Genomic DNA, 26,815 nt, shown 5'->3' with positions numbered 1-26,815 from the left:
TCAATTAGTCTGAAAGTTGGATGTACTTTTAAAAGGCTTCTCAGTAATTTCAAAGGCTTCTGCATTTTGGTTCCTGAACTTAAAAAAAAAAAAAAAAAATCACACCATCAGAAAGTAGGAGATGCTGCCTGCCAACTAGTACAGGAAACTCCCAAGTTTTTCCTGCATGTTTGTGACATCTGAATTTTTCAAATATGATCTCTCTACTCATTTTATTATTTTCAGCCTTCTATGCATTGCATTTTTTCCACCTTTTTCACAAAATATAAAGCACATATTTAGACTATGAAGGTATTGAAAACTTCTTGCTTCTTATTAATCCTCTCCACAGGTTACTTTTAAAGCCAAACAACTTTACTTATGGTGAATACATTCATCCCAAGGACAATTTAAAAAAAAAAAAATGAGAATCTCAACTTCCAGAATTCAACAATATTTCTGGCTTAGTGCAAGTTATAAAATCACATTGTTTTATTAACACATCAGTGAATAGAATTTGACCCAACCCTTGACTTCTCTATGTGTAGCACTCTGACCATGTATTAATGAGGAAAAAACCTATTAACAGAATCCAGAAAATGTACTACTAGTTGAGGGTTTGAGTATTCTAAAGCCTATTTAAATACAACAATGCTTTTAAAATAAGATTTATTCAATATTTGGAGAAAAGCTTCAGTTTAATAAGACTCATATTTAATATTTGGCCATAAGACTGAAAGTTAATGAGTCAACAGAATGTCTCTTGATGAGAAAAGACTTCTTTTTTTGTATGAAAGATCTGAAATTAAAAAAAAAAGAGCTCCATTATTAACAAATAGTCAATAATAACAGAAACTATTTCAACTCAGATTAGTAGTAACTCAGAGAAATAGATCTTAAAAAAGCATTCAGCAGAGAAATAAAGTGAAACATTCCATACACATTCAAATTTCCCTTTATCTTTAAAAGACTTGGCATTAAGATATCTTTCTCCAAGTCACAATTTCTTCTTAAAGCTCGCCAATCCATAGTGGCCTTCATCTTCTGAAATTCTCTAAATAGGAATCATCTAAAAACAGCTCACGGTACAGGTTGTATTTTTTATGGATTCTATCTCCCCCAACTAGAGTATAAGCTCTTGGAGGGCAGGCACTATCTTTTTCAATTTTTGTGATTTTTGCTTGTGACACACTAGTAATATATTTCAGTCTGCATCCAGTTGAAGTCATTCTTTCCTTCCTCCCAATCCTGCTTTTCTCCTGTAACTCTTTCCTTATATTGTTCCCTAATCTAGAGGTAAATAGTGTTTCATATTCTAAAGCATTATTCCTATATTTCAACAAAGGTAAATCCACCTCTAAATTTAGCTTTATAGGGTTAATTTTTTAAATTATTGCATTTTCTGAAGACATCATCATAATCCATACAACATCAATTGTACACCACAGTTTACAGGAAAAATTATAAAACATAGGTCCATCAGTTCTAAAAGCAGAACATTTATTTGTTAGCTACTATCTCAGATTAAACATTATGTTATACAACTTACCATTTTCAGCAAAGCCCTTTGCTTATACAAAAGCAGACAAGTTATTACCAAAACAAATAATGAGACAAAAGCAAATGGTATCAAGAAAAATACTAAGGTTTCCTTCCATATGTCACCTAGGATTAAAAATCACAAAAAAAGGGGGAAGGATTAGATGTTTACAATTATTTTTGAAACTAAATTAGTTTATAAATAAACCAGTAACTGATGAAGAACTAAGTTAAACTTGGCAACTTCTGCCATATTTGCTAGTGCATAGATACCACAGCTATGTTTGAGGATAGCATTCCTTTCTCTTGTGCACTTTGTATATAGAACAATTACTTTACTAAATGTAACATCTCTTCATTTCACTTAGAAAAACAACTCTCCTAAAGCTCAATTCTTATTTTCTGATATGATTTTTTTGATATGATTTTATTTAAAATTTTACCTTATGAAATTTCATAACAAAATGATAAAATATAGCTAAGTGATTAGAGAAACAGGTCTTGTGTATCTCTTAACTCTTACTAAGTCAAAGGTTTATATTATATCACCTAATGCTATAGTGAGCAAGAGCTGGTGACAGGGTACAGAATACATGACTGGAAAATATGCCACATTGGCATGGGGATTATTTTGAGCTGAAGGCAATCAAGACTCAGCAGACTCAAGAAAAACATTTACCTCTCCTTTAACTACATAAAAGAATTTATAGATTAGGAGGCCTGGTCTGAGAGAGTTATTACCAGAAACAACTTTTATTTGAATGACCTATCTGTATGGCAGGGCAAACATCTAATTACAGTAGTCTCCCCCTCCCCCACATCCTTATCCATGGTTTTGCTTTCTGTGGTTTCAATTATGCGCGATCAACTGCAGTCCAGAAGCAGATGATCCTCCTTCTGATGTATCATCAGATCAATAGTAGCCTAATGCTATGTCATAATGCCTACATTATTCATCTCACTTCATCTCATCATTTAGGCATTTTATCATCTCCCATCATCACAAGAAGGAGAAGAGTGAGTATAAGGTATTTTGAAAGACCACGTTCACATAGCTTTTATCACAGTATAACATATAACAATATAACTGTTCTATTTTAATAGTTATTTTATTAGTTACTGCTGTTAATCTCTTACTGTGCCTACTTATAAATTAAACTTTACCATAGATTATATAGGAAAAAACAGTTTATATAGGGTTCAGTACTCTCCATGGTTTTAGGCATCCACTATGGGTCTTGGACTATATCCCCTGTGGATAAGAGGGGGGGTCTATTGTATCAAACATCTCTCCTTATTGTCCTGTGAATTACCCTTCTCCCCCTCCAATCCCATTCCTTAGCTCATGATGGCATATAAGCCTCAACTGCCCTACTTGCCCTTGGGTCTCATATTTCCATGGGGCCCCTGTACCTATGAAATTAATTTTTTTATTGTTAATCTGTCTTATGTCATTTTAATTATTAGAGCAGCCAGAGAACCCAGAAGACTAGAAGGAACATTTTTCCTCCACAACAGTTAGCATATTCAGCAAGATAAATTTTAACTGGCTGGCAAGAATTCTTACTATGTCAGTCTCCTGGATCTCTGCCTACAGAGTCTCATGAAAGCAAGAGTGGTGAGAGTCCTTTTCTTTTCTAAATTTAGATTAGCAGGAGAAAATATTTATGGAACAAGTTCCTTGGGTATAGTATGTCTGATAAAGATTTGGTATTAGTACTTTTGTTTTCTATTGATCATTTTCCTCTGTTTCCCTTTGTCACTTTCTACAACTTGAGAGCTTGGCTTTATGACCAGTGAGAATATTCTGCCAACCAAAGGGTACATGTACCAGTGTGCGTTTGGCAGACAGCTGAACAGGCTGTGGATCTCAGCTGACTGGAGTTAGGCCTGGGTCCAACTTAAAAACCAGAACTTGGGCTAAACTAGGTCTAGAGTGAGGTTTCTTCGTCTGAGTCTGCCAGCTGTCATGGGGATTTTGTCTTAAGGGGTCCCAGTCCATAAGGGGCCTTTGTCATCTCAACCTTTGTTGTCTCACTGTGATAATAAATGTCTTTGTTTTCTTAGGCTGGATCTTGTGGGGGCTGCATCTTTTGCACTCTCCTTTGGGATACCTTTTGTGTCCATAGAGAGACTTATTGGTTTGAGTCACTACTGAGATTAATAGATCCTACTTATCAACGGCCAGACAATGGATCTTTTGAATTGGACTTCTACACTGAAATTTTTAGAGAGCACTCATCCTATTGACACCTGTGGAAAAACTAAATTAAAACTGGGACACAAAGGAATATAATGGCTAGCCTTAGGGACTTCCTTAACAAAATGAAGGAACAAAAATTAGAAAAAAATTTAAAGTCTACATCCAATGTAAATTCTCCTTTTCAAAATCTGGCTCCATTTGCCTAGTTCAGCTTCCCTTTTCCTCTAACATTTATAGAGAACACTCTTGCCTGATCTCCAGGTCCAGGGTATACGGGTTACTTGTGTAAGTGCTGAAAGCTAGGAAGTGATTTTAGTAGAAGCACCCAAGAAGGGTGGTGTGGCTCACTTTGCTATCCCTTATAATTCCTACTTTCCAGGGTTCTTTAATCAGGCTCTACCAGCTTCAGGTCTTCCCATACAATGTCCTTTTCAGGTATACCCTGGACCCCCTCTGCAAAGAATTCATGTCCCATGGACAGCAGCCAATCTTTTAAATTATAAAGCCCCTTTATCTTCACTTTCAGAAGATCGTACCAATTTAGAGAGGAGTTGGAAAGATTAGTGGCCATTCAACCCCCTTATTAGATGCTAAGGGGTGTTCTTCCCACCCATAGGTATATTGCAGTTAAGAGACAAATCATATGGCTCCCTGAGAAAACTGCCCACCCCCCCCCCCCCAGAGGAAACAGATGACCAGAATTTCTCCTAGGCCCTCCTACAAACGATCAGCTGACGGCCAATGTTCAGGGGCTGATAGAAGCAACAGGAGATGCTTCCCTCCAACCCTGCAACAGAGGTGAATTGGCCCAAGTTTAAACTGTACACTCAGAAAGAAGGCCTTTGCTTAAAGTTTTACACAGACTTTACAAAGGCCCTATGCAAATTCTTCAACATCAACTCAAATGCCTTCATATCTATCCTTGAAGGAAGATTCCCGTATAGGCCTCTCCCAGAGTTGATGAGACCCTGAGGGATTTTCTGGTAAACTGCTACATTATGCCCTTAAACAGCCAAGGGAAACTAAAACCAAAATTAATTAAAAATCTTGCCAAATTCTGGAGCCTGCGAAGGACATCTTGGGAAAGCTGGTAGAAGACAACAAAGGGTGAGAATTCTTACCAGAGTCAGCTCTCACAAATCTCTGTCCATAGTGCTCAATCAAGAGCGGAAAATAAAATTTCATATTGTCCCTTCCTTTCCAAATCCAGACCCATTAGTTATTGATCCTTTCTCTCCCAGAGATAGCTATATGCCTTCTCGCTTTTCTCATTTTGTGTCCTACAAACCAGGCTTGGATTCCTGCCTGCCTGGGACATGCAGGTGGTTGATTCTTTCCTTTGGCTATCTTTGGGAGTGACTCTGGATCTTAGGAAGATAATATCCTTTGCATCCTCTATGGGGCCTTTCGTACACCCAAGTGGGGTTGTTAAATACTGCCAGAAATAACTGTTTGTCCTAGCTGAAAACTGACAAGATAGTCTAAAGGATTTTTTAGTAGCTCTATGGTCAGAAGTTGGTCAGAAAATGAAAGCTCATATATGGAGCCTGAAAGAAATTATTTTAGGCCTCCTTACCTAAACTAAAATGAAATTATGCACCCAGAAAGAAAAACCTTCCGAAGCCTTTGTAAAAGGATTTGCTAAAACATTCTAAAGATCCCTGGTATAAAAAAGCAAATTGAAGGTAAGGTACTTGAATGAGTGGATCAACCTATGATATCATTTAGGCTACAATCCAATTCTTGAAGAAATTGAGAGTGACTGTCTTTATCTTACAAATCTTTAGAAATGTAGCTGTAGAGGTAGTTTAAAGTTCACTTATTACTTTTTATCACTCCCCAAACCTCCCCTCTTTATTTCTAAAGGCTTATTAGTATTGTAAAATTTCTGGCCTTAGGACACCAAAGTCCTTGTTGGAGGAACATGAATTCTTTCCCTGTGTCTTTGAGATGCAAATGCTAACTTTTATCTAGGTCATCTCTTTAAAGTACAAACTTCAGGGAGGTAATTCTTATCAAAAGAACACAAAAAGGAAAAGATCATTTGAAACTTAGAGGAATGCTTCTCAGAAGTATTAATTTGTATTATTGTACTTGATTCGATGGCAGTGATTTTTAAAATGGAAGCTATAAGTTCTCTGTCTGTATATTTATAGGAGTTTATTTTTTTAAGATTGTATTTATTTATTTGGGGCACAGGCACACATGCAGGGGGAAGGGCAGAGGGAAAAGGACAAGCAGACTCCCTGCTGAAGCTCTATCCCAGGGGCCTGAGATCATGACCTGAGCAGAAGTCAGATGCTTAACCAACTGAGCCGCCCAGGCGCCCCTGTTTGTGTGTGTTTATATATAGGTCCTGTAAGGTATTTTTCTTCCTATGGATAGTACTGCCAAAATTAATTTGTAAAAGAATTCTATTTAACTGACTTAAAGAAAATTAAGCATTTATATAAACTGAATTCTCAGAAATATTATAGAAACTAACCCAAATGAATTTCAGGTTTACATGATCTGGGAAAATATTGGGTATTAAAACTACTTTAAGTTTGTTGGTTTCATTAAAACAGGCATGTCTTTAGAGTTACCAGGATTAAACATAATTATTTTATTCTACCAAGGCTTATTAAAGGTCAAAAGAGATCATGTTTTATCTCTTACAAAATTTATCAGCATGAAAAAATATATTGAGATGATGACTGACTTTGTTTAATGTCTCATCAAGTTTTTGTGAGTAATCTAAACATAATTGTTGAAAACAAGTGAATTAGATAGATGTTTATGAAATAAGAGTTTTTAGGTGAAATTTTTAGTTTCCCCAAATCTTTTTGGTAACCTAAAACCTTAAAGTTTTGCTAAGTTAAGTTAAATGAGGGATAACTCTAAATATCCATAATATATAGTCATAAATAAAGATCATTTTGGGGGTGCCTGGGTGGCTCAGTTGTTAAGTGTCTGCCTTCAGCTCGGGTCATGATCCAGAGTCCCAGGATTGAGCCCTGCATCTAGCCCTGCATCTAGCCCCACATCTGGCTCCCCACTCAGTTGGGAGTCTGTTTCTCCCTCTGCCCCTCCCCCTGCTCATGCTCTCTCCTTCTCTCACTCTGTCTCAAATAAATAAAATCTTTAAAAAAAAATCATTAAAAAAATTTTTTTTAATATTTTATTTATTTGTTAGAGAGAGAGTGTGTGTGAGAGAGAGCAGGAGCAGGGGCAGAGGGAGAGGGAGAAGCAGACTCCCTGCTGAGCACAGAGCCCAATGTGGGCCTCGATCCCAGCACTCTGGGATCATGACCCGAGCCGAAGGCAGACGGACACTTAACCGACTGAGCCACCCAGGGGCCCCGAAAAAATCATTTTTAAATAAGATAAAATACTAAAACATTAATTACTGAACATAGGTTTATCTACTTTTTTCTTCCTATTGCTAGAACAAAAAGACAATATGTTCAAAATGGAGTCACTTGTGCTAAGCTCCACACCAGCAAACTAAGACTTAATATCTAACTTAATTACAGTTTCAGCATTCTGCCAGGGACATGACCTTTATCGAGTGTCTGGCATTACCTGATCAGTACTAGTGAGGTAATCTTCCTGGTAAACTCCTGACCCCTTTCATCCCATAAAGGAAGGTGGCCTTTCCTAAAATCCATGATTTTCCCCCTTCTGCTCATAAAAGCCTTCCATTTCATACAGCTCCTCAGAGCTCCTTCCTATTTGCTAAATGGAATGCTGCTCAATTTATAAATCTTACATAAAGCCAATTAGATCTTCAAATTTACACAGTTGAATTTTGTTTTTTAAACACTATTACAAAGAAACTAAGATATTTGGGTCTGTTGGTAAGCATGTTTTGTGTTATACTGAAAGACTATATTGTGAAGAAACATACATTTCTAGGAATTATGAAATGTATTCATAAATTTTCCAATCTAAAGAATGTTTGCATAACATACAGTTCACAATTGCTTCTTAGTTTCACTATAAATTAAGATTTGTAAGGATTAAGAATTTTAATTAATATATGTAATTAAAGCTGCTAGTAATAATAAACATCTCTGTATACAAGGAAACTAGGATATGTATTTTTGGTAAGAGAAGTTATGAGGAATGGAGATGCATTTTTTGTTGAGGGAAAAGAAAGTAATTTTATCCTAAAGCGAAAGTGGTTGTTTCAGAAGGAGAAAGAAGAAAATAAAGGGCAAATTATATAGAAAACTGGGAAGAGAGAGAAAGAGAATCATACCTTGTGTGCTCAAGTTAGCTAAAATAGAATTAATTTATTACAGGGGTTATAAAATTAAGCTTTAAAATCAGTAATGCACTTACATAAAACTGGAACTTAATTTTCTTTTATCTGTTAAAAGGACAAATTTTCTTGGACTCTTGGCCTGCTCTTGATAAGAGACTGTAAAAGATTTTTTAACTTTTAAGTAGTCTGCCTAGAAAGTAAAGATTTTTGTATTTTATCAAAGTAATTTCCTGTGCTTCATGTCTGGTCTTTGACAGTTAAGAAAACTGAATCTCCTCAATATTGAAAGAGCAAAGTTTTGATAATAACTATGTAACCTTCTATACTTGCCTTTGAAATCTTTTATTGTCACTTTGGTCAAATAAATAATTAAATATTGTTTCATAATGCTATGTGATCATATTTCATCAAGTGTCCAAACCTTTTGATATTTTTGACAAACTTCTTAAAATCAAATTCTAAATGAAGTCCTTCTGACTCAGAACTTGGGGATTTTCTAGAGAGTACCTGGAACATCCCAAAAGGTATGTTCTCTCTTCTTATAAAAAGTGAGATGTTAAACTAATTAGGCTTATTTGCTATGTTACATTACATGGGAAGCATTGTCAAATAAGTTAGGCTTAAACTTCCTAGATTTTATTTGTGTGGATATATGTTAGTATTATAAGTGTTCCAGAATTATGTGAAATTCCTAGAAATGTGGAATGTTTGGTATAATGATTGTCAGTCATAATTCCAGTTATTATCTTAAAATGTTGTATGTTACATAAATAACCAAATTTCCTTGTCAATTCCATTGTAAAGAACTTTCATCAGATCTCTAACCCAATAAGCATTTTTTTCTTTTAAGATTTTATTTAGTCATTTGACAGAGAGAGACACAGGGAGAGAGGGAATTCAAGCAGGGGGAGCGGGAGAGGGAGAAGCAGGCTTCCTGCGGCACAGGGAGCCTGATGTGGGGCTCGATCCCAGGATCCTGGGTTCATGATCTGAGCCGAAGGCAGACGCTTAACGACTGAGCCACCCAGGCGCCCCCCCCCCATAAGCATTTTTTAAAACTTTTTCATTTACAGGGCTCCTGGGTGGCTCAGTTGGTTGAACGACTGCCTTCGGCTCAGGTCATGATCCTGGAGTCCCGGGATCGAGTCCCACATCGGGCTCCCTGCTCAGCAGGAAGTCTGCTTCTCCCTCTGACCCTCTTCCCTCTCGTGCTTTCTGTCTCTCATTCTCTCTCTCTCAAATAAATAAATAAATAAAATCTTTAAAAAAAAAAAACTTTTTCATTTACAGAGTTACTGTTTTACTCATATACTTTTGCAAAAGTATTCCTTCAAAAGTACTTCATCTTCAAGGAGATTCAAGTAAAGCACTTTTGACAAGCACAGGTTTCTGATAACTTTAAGATCATAAAACTGAACTAGGTAAGAATTTCCAGAACTAATGATAAAACTGGATTAAAACCGAACAAGAATTACATGGGACTCAATGAATTGATGAGGATAATTACAATTTTTAAAACCTTTTGTTTGAAACTTTGCTGTTTTTTTTAATGGCTTCTTTTTCCAGATTTAAAGAAACTTTTTTCTCTTGAGCTACCTACATCTTAGAGCAACTTGGTAAAGTGTATTTTTGTGAACAAAGATGGAACAACTTTTCTCCCTACCTGATCCCTCCAGAACTTGGAGTGAGTATTCTTATTTCATGGCAATATCTGTGTAAGTTCAATGAGAAGCTGTTGCCTTGTTAACAGGACACAATTGAAAACATTGGTTATATTACTAAAGCTTTGACTACAAGTCATATCTGAGAGAGATCTACATAGACTCAGATATCACCAGACAGTTTTAAGGAACTAAGGTGGTCTTTCTGGCAATCAAAGCCCTTTGGAAAAAAAATCAGCCTGGTGCCTTATTTACAGGGTTCCTGGCAGCATTACCAGGTATGTAAGGAAAGTCACTTCCTGGCAGGTTTGGGAACCTCAGAAAATGTGAGGAACCTCAAGAAGAGAGGAATTCATCCAAATCTATAGTTAGTGCAAGCAAAGTCTAATGATGAAAATTCAGCTTGGCTTCATAGCCTCCAGAGGCTTTTAAAAATCCAATCTGAGATTCCTTATGAAAAGTTCCAGCAAAGCAGATTTAGAGGAGCCTATATGATCAATCATTATTCCTGTTGCACTTATGTAGATAATCAGGCCAAGTTTATTGAAACTAGACTTTGCAAACACATTTGTCTTACTGTGGTTCTCGATAAAAATGGAGTTGACTATAGAGAGGAAACTTATGTTTTATTTTATTTTTTTAATATCATTTATTTTTTTATTTTTTTAAAGATTTATTTATTGGAGAGAGAGAGAGCACAGCATGGGGAGCAGCAGGCAGAGGGAGAGGGAGAAGCAGGCTCGCCTAGCAGGGAGCCCAATGCGGGGCTCGATCCCAGGACTCCGGGATCACGACCCGAGCTGAAGACACTTAACAACTGAGCCACCCAGACACCCCAAAACCTATGTTTTAGTAATACACCTTTGTGGATATCAAATTCTAGTAGTGTTAATTATCTTTGAGGTTTTGTTTTCTACCTATAAAATGGACTATATCCTGAACTCTTCTACTTTCCCTCCATATATGGCTACAACCCTCCAAATTGACATTTCCAACATTCTCTCATCCTTCTGATTTGGAATCAATGAGAAGAAAAAAATCCCTTTTCCTGAAGCCATGCAAGCTAAAGCTAAACAACTCGATATAAACTTCAAAGAAACCACCACAACAGCTCATGTATAGACAATCTTTATGCCTATTGCAGCGTGAGCTACTGAGAAAGATCATTAGAGACATTCAAACTGCAAACCAGGAAAATCTATCAGATTGCCACTTCCTGCCCTTGGTCCATCTAAAGATGCTTTAAGCAGTACATCTAGAAATCTTCTTGACTGGTTGCCTTCAGAAGTCAGAAGCTGAAATCATAATCTGCCCCAATTACTAACCATTTTTTGTTTCCAAAGAAGTGTCTCTTCTTAAATAACCTGATTGCTTGCATTGTAGACCTAACTTTTGGAGCCCACCTGCATCACCAACTCTTGAAATGAGACAAAACTGTTTAACCTAAACTGTTTCTGGGCTGCAAAACTTGAAGTTTCAAAAGCAAGACTGTAGAGGAGCAGAATACATGAAAATGTGCCACTTTGGCATGTGGATTATTTTGAGCTGAAGACAATCAAGACCCAGCAGTCTTTACAAAAACACTTACCTCTCTCTTAACTATCTAAAGAATTTAGATAGTGGGCCTGCCTCAGAGAGAGAACTATTATCAAAGATAACTTTTAGGGGCACCTGGGTGGCTCAGTCGTTAAGCGTCTGCCTTCGGCTCAGGTCATGATCCCAGGGTCCTGGGATCGAGCCCCGCATCGGGCTCCCTGCTCCGCAGGAAGCCTGCTTCTCCCTCTCCCACTCCCCCTGCTTGTGTTCCCTCTCTCGCTGTGTCTCTCTCTGTCAAATAAATAAATAAAATCTTTAAAAAAATAAAAAGATAACTTTTATCTGAATTACCTATCTGCATGGTAGGGCAAACATCTAATTACCAACCATCTGCTCTTCTTATTGTCCTGTGAGTCTTATTCCCCTTTGAAGCTCCAGGCCCCTATCCCATTCCTTAGCTCATGATGGTATATAATAAGCCCTGACTGCTCTACTTACCCTTGAGTCTCATATTTTTATGGGATCCTATACAAACAAAATTAAATTTGTTTTTCTCCTGTTAGTCTGTCTTATGTCAAGTTAACTATCAGACCAGCCAAAGAACATAGGAGGGTAGAAGTAAAATTTTTCCTCCCCTACACTGGTCTTCATAAAAGTCCCTGTGTGAATAATGGAGCTAGTCTTTAAAGGTCATGTTTTTAAAGTTGTCTCACATTTTAGAGACTAAATTAGAGGAGGTTGTTTTTTTTTTTCTTTTTAAGATAAAGTTTTAATGGTTCCTCTGCATAGCAAGAAATGAGCAATCACGAGACAAACTTAAAAAGTAGACAAAACTTGTCCCTCCAAAACCAGTATCTTCTACTTATTTTGAAGTACTACGGAGCATCTTGAATCCTAGGCCCATACCTACACTCAAACCTACCCTCAACCCCACCATTTTCTTTGTCCTGTTCCCTTACGGTCTTATTTTCTACTAAAAAATTACCAAATTCATATGTTCAGCTCAGTTAAGATCTGCAAGATATAATCCAGAGAAATGACTAATAATCTAAGCTTTTTGGCATACAAAATTAACAGTGGGAAAGCAGGCTTCTTTGGGGTTCCAGTTGCTTTCCCTACATACAGAGTCAATCCTAAATAAGATGTATTTTCATTTCCGAAAGAAAGTATTGTCCTATATTTCTATTACTTGAAACATTCAATAAGAAATCTGCCCCCCCCAAAAAAGAAGAAGACAATAGTAGGAAGGGAAAAATGAAAGGGGGGAAATCGGAGGGGGAGATGAACCATGAGAGACTGAGAAACAAACGGAGGGTTCTAGAGGGGAGGAGGGTGGGGGGATGGGTTAGCCTGGTGATGGGTATTAAAGAGGGCACATATTGAATGGAGCACTGGGTGTTATACGCAAACAATGAATCATGGAACACTACATCAAAAACTAATGATGTAATGTATGGTGATTAAAATAACATAATAAAATTAAATTAAATTAAAACAGAAATCTAAAGAGTTAAGACCACATGTATCTCAGGAAATTCTTTGCTCCTAATCTCAAAGTTATTAAGATTCTACCAAAAGATGCCCATCAGGGCAAAAGAAATCTCAAACATCAATATCGCAGTCAAGATTGTATGTAATATACATAAAGTACGTATTATTTTGAGAATGTGCCTAAAAACTCACCATACCCACTTTAAACTATGCATTGACTAATGATAAGATATAATTCAGGATACGATTTTCTCAATGTCAGTTCCATAGAATCTCCAGATTTCTTATAGCAGTGACAAAAATGAATAACAGAACCAGTAAGTGTTCTTTTCTGATTCCATACATCTCTTGGTTAATTGAGTTCTCCCTTTCTACCTGTGTTTTCTTCATAGCCCTTAGTGATTATATGATACAGTTGGCTTCTTTGTTTATTGCTTATCTCTATTCAGTATGAGAATAAAATATAAATTCTGTGAGGACAGGGATTTTTTTTTTACTGTTGTATCTCTGATGCCTGAAAAAGTCTGACACATATTAGGTACTTTTTAAATATTTGATGAATGAAAGAGAACAATATCAATATAATAGTGAGATAATAGGGGCACCTAGGTGGCTCAGTTGTTAAGCGTCTGCCTTCGGCTCAGGTCATGATCCCGGGGTCCTGGGATGGAGCCCCGCGTCGGGCTCCCTGCTCGGCGGGAAGCCTGCTTCTCCCTCTCCCACCCCTCTGCTTGTGTTCCCTCTCTTGCTGTGTCTCTATCAAATAAATAAATAATATCTTAAAAAATAGTGAGATAAGTCAAACAGGGATTCTATTATAATGGAACAATAGGAAAGGAGATGAATGATTGATAGATGCCAGTATCTGTCTGTATCTACATCTATATATGTATTTACATATCTATATACCTGAAAAAGTAATGCTGAGTTAATTTCCTTCACTTTTGAACAATTATTAGTAATTTCTGTTGATAAAACTAGTGTACTGTAAAGCACAATAATATTTTGCCTTACTCTCAAGGCTTTTTAGTTTATATTGTTATTTAATTTAAATGTCTTTTTTATCATAAGTCACTTTAAATCAGAATTGGAAGTAAATGGAATTGCTTTTACTAATGATGATCTATTAACTAGAAAAAATACTCATTAGGCACAGTACTAGACACTCAAAAACAAGTGTAACCTGACCTATCCTTGCTTTAAGATTTCTGTTCTCTTGAAAATTGAGAGCCTAGAAAAATATTGATTAAAATAGGGCTTCCTAAGAAAAGAACTAGCATATTCTCTTTACCAACAGCCAGAAAAACAAGAATGTTGATGACAGAACTATAACAAGATTCTTACTTAAACTAGTTTACTCCTAGTTAAAACTGAATATTAGATTTTCCATAAGTCTATGTTTGAGGTGCTTGCTAATTTATCTTGTTTATAGACCATATGCAAGAGCGTTTTGATTTCCATAACTACAAAATACACTGAAAGAAAATAAATCTGCTAGCAAATAGCTATTTAGTTACTGCTCTTATCTCATACCTTTCCAGCACTGTTCATCACTCCACTCACTCCAGATTCCATCATCTGAGCAATACATATTTACTTTACTTCTTACCAAAAAGCATAATTTTTGGCTTTCATTTGATGTTCTTGTGATTTGTATCTCATTTTCAACTGTGGTAGTCTGAAAGCCAAGTAAAAAATAAGACACTATTATTTGATCTAATTGCAGCTAGATAGATCCCATCTGATTTGTCACTTTTGTAGTGGATTTTGTTACATAAAATATAAATATCAAGTGACTAGAAAGCTATATACCAAATCTTAACAATGATTATCTCTCTGTATGGTGGGTTTTTTTTTTCATTTTTTTCTTCCCTTCCTTACCTATATTATAAAATTTTTCTATATTGATAATGGATCACCTGTGGTAAAGGCACGTGTGACAGAGCAAAATGCCTACACAGCTTTAGTGTTTTTGATACCCAGTATCTGGATTAGTGTCAAATTTCTCAGATTACATAAACTGGAAAACGCTACATATACTGAGTTAGCAAAAGGAGCCATCATGTGAATGTTATTTCTATGGAAACTACGGAGTTCATACACATAGTCTTTTTTTTCTCCGTATTTTGGTTAACTTCCATAAAAGCTGTGTAACAGTGCTCAGGGCTTAGCATGAAACTTCTTCAGATATGAGAATACACAAGGCTGGATGATCTCAAAGGGAAAAAAAAAAAATCACTGAAGAAATTGCTTCAGTTTTGCATTTCAAAGAACTGAACAGTATCTCTCATCCAAAATAACAGCTTCTCTTTTGTTGTAACTTCTTGGGAACCAGCATAATGTAATGGACTGGGAATAGCTGAGTAATTTGTAAATCATTTCACTTCCTTGCGACATGTAAATCAATTCAACTCCCAGTTTTCTCAACGGTATGTGAAATTAATAGATTAGAACTAATGACTCACCTACGTCTTTCTAAGTTGGAAACCAATAAATAAAATTAACATATAACAATGTAGGGCTAAAGGCATCATCACATTGTTGTTGCTGGGGGGGTAATGAGTCTTGCAATCATTGTCTACTTCCTCTGTCAGCCCCTCTTCTGCACTACAAGCAATTCAAGTAGCCCTGTCAGTCTAATTCTGACCTGATGCTTGTTCCTCAAGAAGTGGTTTTTACGTTTGTGGTGTTTTCCTTTCTTTTCTTTTCACCTAACGTCTCATCATAACCCATCACATACTTGTACTTGGCAACTTTAATTTATTGGCACAATATTAGAAACAAATGACTACATTATCTCTAAATTCCTAATGTAGTTTTAAAATTGGTATGACTGGTTATGCTTTCAAACCACAAGCAACCATCTTTCTTTTGTCCCCTACATTATATTGTTTTCTGGAAATTATACAAAGATACATGTCATATTCTATTCCTCATATGGATAGCAACTAATTCTGGTTCTCATGTTTGCTTATTTTATTCAAAAGGCTATGTTTATGATTTTCCCAAATAAATGCAATGTTCATACCACCCAGGTAGTATCATCTTCTATGAATTCAATTTCATAAATGAAACACTTTGCTGGAATGGGTCCTTTAGGCATGCTCCATTTCAGGTTAATTTCCTCTGAATTCTTTACAGTAAGACTAAGGTAGTCTGGTGGCAAAGGTTTAACTGAAAAGCAAAAGGAAGCCATTTCAACATGGAGGTCATTAAGTTTAGCAGTAGCTCTTTTCTTTTCTTTTTTTTTTTTTTAAAGATTTTATTTATTTGACAGAGAGACAGCGAGAAAGGGAACACAAGCAGGGCGAGTGGGAAAGGGAGAAGCAGGCTTCCCGCTGAGCAGGGAGCCCGATGCGGGCGGATTCCAGGACCCTGGGATCATGACCTGAGCCAAAGGCAGATGCTTAACGACTGAGCCACCCAGGCGCCCTTAGCAGTAGCTCTTATCAAAAGCTAGGGACACCTAGTAAGAGAAGCCTCTAGGATAAATCAATCGGATGGGTTAAGACTAATCTCTATAATGTGAATTAAAATCAAAGTTGCTTGCCAACCAAGATTAGTTTATTGAGAAACTTGGTTATTTTGGAAACTAAATATTGATAAGTCCCATACTGACAAATATTTAAGCCCAAAAGAAAGGTTAGAAGAGCCAAATCATTACAGTCATTTTTCCATTTGGTAGCATTAGGAACAACCACTACAACCATTACTACTACTATTTTTATCAATAGCTAACTCTCATTTATACCTTATGATATGTCAGGCACTGAACCAGGGATGTCACATCATAAACTCACTCATGGGGGTGTCTAGGTGGCTCATTCGGTTAAGTGTCTGCCTTCAGCTCAGGTCATGATCCCAGGGTCTTGGGATCGAGCCCCTCATTGGGCTCCTTGTTCAGCAACGGAGTCTGTTTCTCCTTCCTCCCTCCCCCCACCACCCTGCTCATGCTCTCTTGCTCGCTCTCTCAAATAAATAAAATCTTAAAAAAAAAACTCACTCATGTCATAATGAACCTATGAAGTGTCCTCTATTATCCTCATTTTACTGATAAGGAAATTGACACAGACATTAAAAGTATCTGGCCCAAAGTCATACAGCTAGAAAGTGGTCAATCTAAGATTCAGATCCAGGTATGGCTGACTCTAAAATCTGTTATTATTGTAACTCTTAAAACTAAGAACTCAGACTCAGAATACCCAACCATTTGCCCATTGAGATGTGGGAATAAGGGATTCTATAATTACTCCATCATTAACACTAGACAAAAATACTTTACAGCAGACCAACTCTTTGAAGCTGGGGAATAAATTATAAATTCTAAATAAAAATCTAAAAAAAAAATTATTCTTCATTCAATTCCTTATCCCTGTACTTTTATATTTAATAAGAGCTTCTTCATATGCTCTCTTGGCCCTCATTTTTTGGCTTTGCATGTCCATAAGTTTCTCTATATCTTTGTCTCCATCTCTTCTCTTCCATGTGGTTGTAAATGGCCTAAACTAGAAACATTTCGAAGTTGTTTAACTCACCTATATTTTGAAGCTGAAAAATAAAATAGCTGGGTCTGATAGGATGGGATTCTGATGATCCATTAACACAGATATAGAAATCTTTATAGTCTGATGACTCCAAATAGGGAAACCTGCATCCCATATTTTTTCCATTAACATTGATGTAATCAGTGCACTGTATTGCATGGTTCAAGCCCTCATACCTGTAAAAAGAGGTATTTTAAGAATTGTGCTTACCAATGTCTTAAAGTATCATGGTATTCAGTTTTCAATTATCTTAAGATGCCAAGTGAATTAAAAAATCACTTAATAACATGCAATATTTATTGAGCAATATTTATTGAGCACCAATATTTACTGATGTTGCTCAACATCCTATGCTATGTGTTAGGGATACAATAGTAAAGAAAGCAGAAATAGTCCATAATTTCATGGAGATTACAATCTGGTGGGAGTCTTTACAAAATATCAGAGATAAGGCAAGGGTTCTTACTCATGTACTTAGGTTACATTGACTTGCCCACAGGATTTGTGAATCAAAGAGTAAGATTTCTATTAAGAAAACCTGGGGTTTATATAGATAATGCTGGGTGATACTGCCTTTTTTATATTGTACTGGAGAACTTAGAAGAAAGCACATCTAAAAAGCAGACTTACAAAATATTGTTATGTCTAATAAAATGAATGAAAGTCCTCTGAAGATGTAATACACATCAAGAGCTAAGCCTCAGAAAAGCCAACAGAGGGGTCAAAAAGAAAAAGAGCTGTCTGGCAAGTAAATATCTAATTTCCCATTCTCCTAGACAAGGAATGTTGCCATATCATTGAAAGTTAACCTCTTTCCAGTAATAAAGCCAGTGGGAATTAGGGTGGATTTCCCTACTGATTTTCAAAGCACAAATGCCTGGTTTGTTTTCCTAAATTATACTTTGCAATGCAAAATGTGACATCTGTAAAAGCAGCCAAAATCCCTTTTGAAATTAGGCCAATCTAGCAGCTGATCAGGTGCTGATACAAATAGCCAGACTTCACTGAATTCACTTTGTGCCAAGTATTTAGTTTGTTTCTGTTGTTGTTGGTTTGTTTTTTACCCCAGGTTGTTATTTATTTGCATGAGGGGGGTAATAAAAGAACTTTATGATAGTGAAAATATACTTTATTTTTTAACACAATAGCTGCCAGCAGCTAGAGACAGGGAAGAAAATACAAGCATTCTATAATAAGTTTAATTTCCCTTTTCAAGTAGCGAAGTATTTATTTTGGGCAGAGTTTGCAAAGTGATAGTCTCTTGGTAAGTTCACCTGATTATGTTTGGGAGACTTGAGTTCTAGGCTTGACTTTACCCAGATTTACTATGTGCCAATGTGAAGCCTCATGGCACCCTTATTTTCCAGTTTCTAAGATGTCAGTATTTATCCCTCACTACAAAGATGAGGATAAAGATATGTTAAATATGAACGATAATGTATAAAAGGGCAGAGACTTTGTCTTATTCATACTTTTGGCCTTTTTATCTAGAATAGTGCCTGGCGTTTAAATAATTGCTTAATATTTGTTGAATTAATGAACAAATAAATTAGACTGTAGAAATTGACCCAGCCAATTCCAGATGAAGAAACTGAAACCCCAGAAAGGAAATCTGCTTGCCCAAGACCACCAAACTCAATGATGCCAGAGCAGGCATTAGAACCCAGTTCTCAGTATTCTCAATAGCTTATGCCTTATCACTTATATCTTATGATTTGTCTAAAGAAAAAAGCCATGATAATTTGGGCCTGAAACACAAAGAGTAACACTTTGTCCTCTCTTGCTTTTTTATGTTATTTAATAAATGAATAAATTCTGATACATATTTATCAATGTCCCAATACTCTCATTTGTTTCATTCATTTAATGAATATTTTGTGATGATCTACTATAGGCATCGCACAGCAGAGATAGTGAAGAGAAATGTAAGAAACAGTTCATGCCCACCAATCTCTTAAAAATTTAAGGGAGCAGACAAAGCACACATATATGACAAAAATTTAAATGCCATCCAGACTAGGAATTAAGAGCCAAAATAAGCAATAGTTCAGAGAAAAACTGAACAGAAGCCGATGTGATCAGTAAAGAGCAATGAAACTGAATACCAGATGGGCCTTGAAAGATGGGTAAGACTTAGTGAGAAGGCCAGAGGCATTCCAGATAGTAATTCACACAAAGACATAAAAGATCATAACATGGGTGAGAAAAAAAATGTAGAGATGGGTCTAAATGGAATGGAACACTCACACTGGTGATAGTAGAAGGTAATGTTGGAAAAGCAGTGATACAGTGAGGCAGAAATTTGAATGCCAGACTTGATTTTTATCCTGGGGGCAATGAATAGACACTGGAAGTTTTTGATATATGAAAATAGCAATATAGGAAGATAAATCTGGCTACAGTGTGCAGAATGAATTGGAAGGGAAGAGACTAGAAGCAGAGACCATCATTTGGGAAACTATGGCAGTCATCCAGGTGTGGAATGAGGTGAGCCTCCAGTGGAGTTCTTATAGTAGAGATGAGAAGTAAAGAACAGATGTGCAACCTTGGAAAGGAGTGTCAGAATGCAGTGATCAGTGTTATCATGAAACAATGAAGGAATGAAGGAGATAGAAGATTCAGATGGCTCTAAGTTTAAAAGCCTCAGTGATAGTTAAAAAAGATAGGGAAGTCAGAAAAAGGATCCAGTGTTAATAGGTACCTGTTTTTTTAAAAGGAGAGATTATAAAATATGCCAAAACTTTTTAGGGTATAATCCTATATATCTAAAGGATACAAAATTTAATCCAGTACAGGAACAGTGTTGCATTCCTTATATCACCCATAGGGTGACTTCCAGTAGCTACAGCCTAAACCTACTTACTTCCATTGAAAAACCCCAAATAATTGTAAGCAACCTTCATCATAAATACATCTCTGAAAAATAATAAATTTAATTTAGTAAAAATATAGTTACTCACACTATAATTTTTATAGATACTTTCTTAATGTGGAATTCTTATTATAAAAATACTTACCAGTAAAACAATTGGTAATTGGTATCAAAATGGACACCCATGCCAGATTTCCAAGAGCAGAGTAAATATTGCCAGTTGTAATATACACAGTCCATATCCTGAATTTTAGTTTCCAGATTTCCTAAGGAATGAATGAACGGTGAATGCTTGAAAAGCATGGTGATGAATCATTTGGGGAATCACTATGCAATTTTAATTCATTTCTTTTGATCTCTCCATTTCATTTAGCAATCAATATAATCAGGAATATTCCAAAAGGAAATTGTTAGAAATCACTTTACTGTAATGAGGCATGTAAAAATCAAAAAACTTTGAGGGCTCATTTAATGGTACTAGTGTAAGCATATGCAAAGGTACTAAATAATTCTAGGACACTCTGAGCAGTTGAGCAAATACTCACATACATATTTACTAATATGGCCTCAAAACCGGGGACTATATTAACCTAATAAGATGCAGGTTTTGCCAAATTTGTTTGCTGATTTAAAGGATTCAAAAAGGCCAGTCACCCACTCCTAAGAAGAATTCTATTTGTTGCCACACTTTCATTTATACATACAATCTGGTAAATACGGGTTTAGGGCTTTATGCCCTACATGGATTGTTCTGACAGCATTAAATATGAAAAGAGAACTTTATTTTAACCTCGTGGTGATGTCCAATAAGTAGTTTCTGACCATGAACTTCGAACCTCTGATCCATTGGTGCATTGCGCTGGCAGAAGTGTGTGTATCTTTGCTTCAATACCTTTGTTAAGATCAAACCCGTCTTTGTAATGTAGATTCTTGGTAATGATGGTCTGTTTGATAAGAAGATGAGACAAAGTCAAACTTATAAACAGTGAGAGCATCATGAGCCACATTATTAGGGCTAAGAAGTCACCCTGGAGTGTTCCCAATATCTAAGAAATTCCTAATGATTATCTGATACAGCGTCCTAGATATATTCCTGGCAGGCTCATTTCTGCATATTTTATCATCTGATGAGATCATCTGAATCTGAACTTCTTATTCAAAATAACCCCAGGGGTGCCTGGCTGGCCAAGTCCGTAGAGCATGCGACTCTTGATCTTGGGGTTGTGAGTTCGAGCCCCATGTTGGGTGTACAGCCTAGTTAAAAACAAACAAACAGGGCGCCTGGGTGGCTCAGTTGGTTAAGCGACTGCCTTTGGCTCAGGTCATGATCCTGGAGTCCCTGGATCGAGTCCCGCATCGGGCTCCCTGCTCGGCAGAGAGTCTGCTTCTCCCTCTGACCCTCCCCCCTCTCATGTGCTCTCTCTCTCTCTCATTCTCTCTGTCTCAAATAAATAAATAAAATCTTAAAAAAAAAACAAACAACGATGACAACAACAACAAACAAAACAAAAGAAAACCAAAAATAACCCCAAAAAACTCTGGAAAAGAGAAGAGTCTCTATGGCAAGAACTTGAGCTATAATGAACTTGAAATCAAGAGATAATTTTCAGATACCATATGCATATTACATGACAAATGATCTAATCACTTTCAAATATCACTTGAACTCTTCAGGAATCATATACAGTAAAATCTTGGAGGTAACTGGAGAAAGCCAGACAAATTGTGAGCTCCCAGAGGACTACAATCATGTCATTTATCCTTGTATTCCCAATATCTAGCCAAGTGCCTAGCACAAAATGTTGCTCAATAAATGTTGTATTTGAATTGTCTCTTGAAACTACCTAAACTGAACGAGGAAGGTTAACAGTATGCTTCATACAACAGAAATCTTTGAATGAACACGCTTGACTATGTCGTTAATAAGTCAGTAAACTTTCATTGAACACTTACTATAATATATGCAGAGAACTATGCTGTGTTCTGTGGGATAAGTACAAAGAAAAATAAGGCTTAATTCCCACAGAGAAAAAGCCTATGGTCCAACAGCATATATAAGACCCTTATACAGGTATGTAAGTAACTGTAAAATATAGTAAAATGTGTAAGTATTCTTCAAGTCCGTATTCCATGGATCAATTTTTTTTTCCTGTACTTCTAATGGTAGTCTTAATACTGGGTGGGGTAAAAATAGACGTGGCAGGATACACAGGAGATAGCAGCAGGCATGGCAGCTTGTTATTTCTTAATAGCTATTGAGGGGGCACCTGGGTGGCTCAGTCGGTTAAGCGTCTGCCTTTGGCTCAGGTCATGATCTCAGGGTCCTGGAATCGAGCCCTGTATGGGCTCTCTGCTCAGCGGGAAGTCTGCTTCTCCCTCTCCCTCCGCTCTGCCTACTTGTGTTCTCTCTATCAGATAAATCTTTAAAAAAAAATAGCTATTGAGATACAGGAATCAGAGTGGACACTGACATAGAAAATTACAAGAAAGGTCCTAATAATCACACCAATATTGCAAGTGCATGCTTTACTTACCTTCCAGTGTTTGCTATCAATGTTTCGGTATTTTAATTCATATTCTATTGTGCATTCCTTAAAATTATCCAGAAACAGTGGAGGTTGCCATTGCAAAGAGAGATAACCTAAATATCCAGGGTCCACTATCTCAAAATCCTGAGGAGGATTAACTGAAATAAAATCAATAAAATATTTTTACTTTTTTCCTATATCTTATGACAAAACTTGCTAAATCTAGATTGCTTCCATATGTCCATCAGGTGGTGAATGGATAAACTGTAGTACATCTACACAATGGAACACTATTCAGCCATAAGAAAGAATGAAGTACTGATCCATGCTACAACATGCAAGAGCCCTGAAAACATTAAGCTAATTTGTAAGAAGCCAATCACAAAAGATCACATAAGACCAATTTATATGAAATATTCAGAATAGGCAAATCCACAGAGACAAAAGTCAATTAGTGGTTGCCAGAGGCTGGAGGAAAGGAAGAATAACACGACTGCTGTATAAATATTCAATTTCTTTGGGGGAGGGGATATAAATATTCTGGAATTGAGTAGTTGGGGCTGTTACACAAGTATATTGTGAAGATACTACAGACCACTGAACATTTCACTTTAAAAGGCTGTGTTTTATGTTATGGAAATCATATCAATAAAGCTGTTAAAAAGTCTAGAATACTGCTATATGCAAATATGACTTTGCCTACCTAGGTACTAAGTTTTCATAGAAACAGGCAATTCAACATGGAATTATCTCTGTGGTTATAAAGACCAGATTTGGCCTAGGATGGGAACACTTTATTACATAAATCACTCTAATAGCAAGAACCAATCAGTATTAATTCAGTGTTTACTATATGCATATAACTTACAAAAGGGATAGAAAGTGTAAAATATGACTACTATGGCTAAACACCTTAAGGATTAGAACAAGCACATCTTCTCATTCCATTCTGGTTAACTGAATCTGCCAACTAAAGTTCAGAGCTATCCCAGGGCCAACCAGGGCCACTCTTTGGAAGGACATAAAAAAAAATGTCAGGCAGCTGAGCAAAGTGACATCAGGAAAAAGCCCATTTTATTTGTGGGGAGGGAGCAGTGGATGGCAGTGGCTCCCCCAACTGGTGGTTTAAAAAGCAAACAAACAAATAATTCTATAAATTTTCCTACTAGCAAATCTAATATTACTATAGTACTGCCCTCATGCTGCCTTTCTGCTAATAATTTTCCTTTCATTTCTGCCCATTTGCTCATTTTAATGCCTAACTTCATAATACTAACTGAGGTGAAGAAAAGAATCTACCGAAAGAAATTGTGGTACAAATTATGATCTGACGTGGGACCCCCACCAAGTACCAATAAAGGTCTCTTTTAAGAATGAAATGACAGTCCTATTGTTTCAACTCTTAAGGTTACAAATCTTTGTGAAATGCATAGTTCTGATTACCTTCTGCAATAAAAATTCATTAGACATGATTTAATAATTCTGTAATTATTTTTAAATTTTACTTTAAATCTCTGTATATTTTTCCATATTTATCTAATTGTCTCAAAGCTTAAGGACCGCAAATAAGGAAAATTTCCAGTTAGTTGAGTACCAGGCAATGAGGTTTCAGATAATTAACCTATTTCTTAGAAGACTATACAAAAAGGTATGGAAAGCGTCTTTTAGTTTGGCTTTTATCCTGCAAAATGTTATCATTAGTTACCTTATATGTGAAGCTGACTAGTAAGAACACATCATTTGTGTATGGACTTCCTGAAATATTTCCAGTAACAATCTATCTACTTGTTATGCACTTTCACAGGATAGGTTGAAAAGACAGTTAATATCCCCAATTTTAAAACTACTCCATTGTTGGTTTACCTTTTATCTCAGCATTTGAAGGCATAGAGCCAAATGTTGTGCAAATAATCAGGGTATAGAGGCATCTGACATCCAAATGAATGAAAGCCATTTCTCCAAGATTTAATACTTTGAAATTTCCACTCTAAGAAAGAAAAATACAACATTTTAACTTTATCTTACTTCAAATAACCAAGACTAAATGTGATTAAAAACACATTTGGAAACTCTGTGTGCTTTCTACCAGGAATTGGGAAAACTGTGCCCCTTTGAACCATGGAAACAGAAAAAACCAGGTTTGGAACCAATAACCTGGAAAGGGAGGATTCTAGGCTCATTTTTCTATAAGAGTTAAAAAAAAAAAAAGGCAAAACAAACATACAACTGCCTGTATCCCTTCATACCCCACCCCCAAAGAGACTTTTTCATACATCACATGCTCCAGCCAGGATAGGATAACTTCAAATAGGCTTCAGCCTGAAGACTGAGTCAGACCCAGCAGTGTCCTTATTGGTTCACAGTGGGAGTTATGATATCATTCATCTCTATAGCAAGCCTATCCCCTAGCAGCAAAGTAAAAACATTGATACATATACTCTTTTCTGAGATTAAAAAGTATTTGAGGGGCGCCTGGGTGGCTCAGTCGTTGGGCGTCTGCCTTCGGCTCGGGTCATGATCCCAGGGTCCTGGGATTGAGCCCCGCATCGGGCTCCCTGCTCCGTGGGAGGCCTGCTTCTCCCTCTCCCACTCCCCCTGCTTCTGTTCCTGCTCTCACTGTGTCTCTCTGTCAAATAAACAAAATCTTTAAAAAAAAAAAAAAGTATTTGAAAGTTATCTGATTACTGAGCACAGAACCTACACCAAAGCCTCAGATACCTCAGAAATTTTTTTGCTCCATAAATATTAAACCCCTGTTCTCTACTCTTTATCTGTTCCACTCTTTCCTGTTTGCTGTATCAGTAAATAGCATTCTCATCTTCCCAGTTGCCCAAACCAGAAACCTGGGAGTTTTCTTCAAATTCTCCCTCTCCCATACAACCTCTCCATTATCACGACCCCTTCCAAGATGAGGAATTTATCATCAGGATTTCATTATCCAGTCTTTACTGCCTCCAAGCCATTCTCCATACCACATACAGCAAGAATGACCTCTCTAAAGGGCAAATCTTACTTTTCACCTGTTTCTTAAAACAACAACACTTCACTGTCATAGAATACAACTTAATAGTCTTTACATTCTTGAAGAATATTGATTGTATGATCAAAATTTAAAGGATTCATGTTTCCACATACCTACTTAATCAACAACCACTCTTCTTTCAAAGAAAAATCACTACTCCCAGTTCTATACTTTTCTTTGAGTCTATATTCCTGGAACCAACAATTTCACAGGAAGTTAAGGAGTAAAGGTCATTATTCCAATATTCAGTGATTACCTTTCTTTTCTCCTACATAAATTCATTAAGCAGGGGAGACCCTCTCTCCCTGCACCACCCTCTTCAACCTACCTGGTCCATCTGTAATGTTCTAACAGTGGTAGGTTTCAATTATTACATCATAGAATCTTGAGATCAAACTATTAAAGCCAGCATGTATTTTGGAGACCATGTTAGCCCAGCCTCATTTATATACTGGGAAGTAAAACTCAGACTTGCCCAAGATTACACAGCAAGTTAGTAACAGAGCTGGAAGTAGGACAGAAATATGATTCTTAACCCAGTGTACTTCCACCCTATTATGCTGGATCCCACACATTTGAGGATTATGAAAGCTCTTCCTCTGGGACTCCAGCATTTTAGTCTTCCTTCAATTAGCTAGCCAGGCTGAATCCACACCATGCTATTTTTTTCTATGTCTCATAAAATTGTAAGAGAATAGCGCTTCTCTTACTGAGGTCCAATAAATTTTTCTCCTCAATTCCTCTCTGCCCACATGCAAACCCACTGCTGTCCTCTAAAGCATCTGTAAGTAGTAGGTAGGTCTGTCAACAGATTTTCCACAGAGCTGCTCTCTTAGATTGAGATGAACACATTGGTTACTTTGGGATCTAAGGCAGCAAATAGATCTGACAAAGAGAAATCCTTTCTTATTACTAATAATGACGAAGCCAATCAGAACTCCCTTAAACTGCTCCCAGAGAGAGCTTAAAGCTCTCTCTCCCCTATCAATCTGTCCTTATATATTTTCATAGCCCTGTGTCGCATGTGCAGTACAAATGGTGAGAGTTAAAAATCCCATGCTTCTACTCCTTTTATAGGCTACTGAAATTTGATTCAGGCTATCAAATGGCATATTTCCTAGATCAGCCCAAAACATTTAAGCAAAGATAGGAAATGGAATAGTCACTTCCTCAGTCACTTTTCTATAAACC

The 26,815-nt window shown here is 36.6% G+C and overlaps 1 protein-coding gene across 2 annotated transcripts; it reads right to left on the bottom strand.

Moving 5' to 3' along the window:
* On the bottom strand, positions 1–25,961 carry IL13RA2 (interleukin 13 receptor subunit alpha 2). Of its 2 annotated transcripts, none has more exons than XM_088028941.1 (10): positions 24,854–24,877; positions 24,466–24,589; positions 22,609–22,760; positions 20,865–21,018; positions 20,220–20,340; positions 17,194–17,378; positions 15,687–15,832; positions 14,192–14,336; positions 1,529–1,644; positions 1–78 (listed from the first exon to the last, which is right to left on the bottom strand). In XM_088028941.1, the coding sequence occupies exons 1-10, from the start codon at positions 24,875–24,877 to the stop codon at positions 1–3; spliced, it is 1,245 nt and encodes a 414-aa protein (XP_087885067.1). The 2 variants fall into 2 exon arrangements, with proteins under 2 accessions (XP_087885067.1, XP_087885068.1); XM_088028942.1 differs by lacking the exons at positions 1–78; positions 24,854–24,877 and adding exons at positions 728–778; positions 25,953–25,961.
* Positions 25,962–26,815: the final 854 nt, after the last annotated feature.

This window comes from Eumetopias jubatus, unplaced genomic scaffold, assembly GCF_037043125.1.
Source record: "Eumetopias jubatus isolate StellerSeaLion01/CBP00866 unplaced genomic scaffold, mEumJub1_p1.0 scaffold_11, whole genome shotgun sequence".
NCBI classification, from domain to species: Eukaryota; Metazoa; Chordata; class Mammalia; order Carnivora; family Otariidae; genus Eumetopias; species Eumetopias jubatus.
The sequence above is the reverse complement of the archived record's forward strand: the minus strand, read 5'-3'. Positions and strand labels throughout refer to the sequence as shown.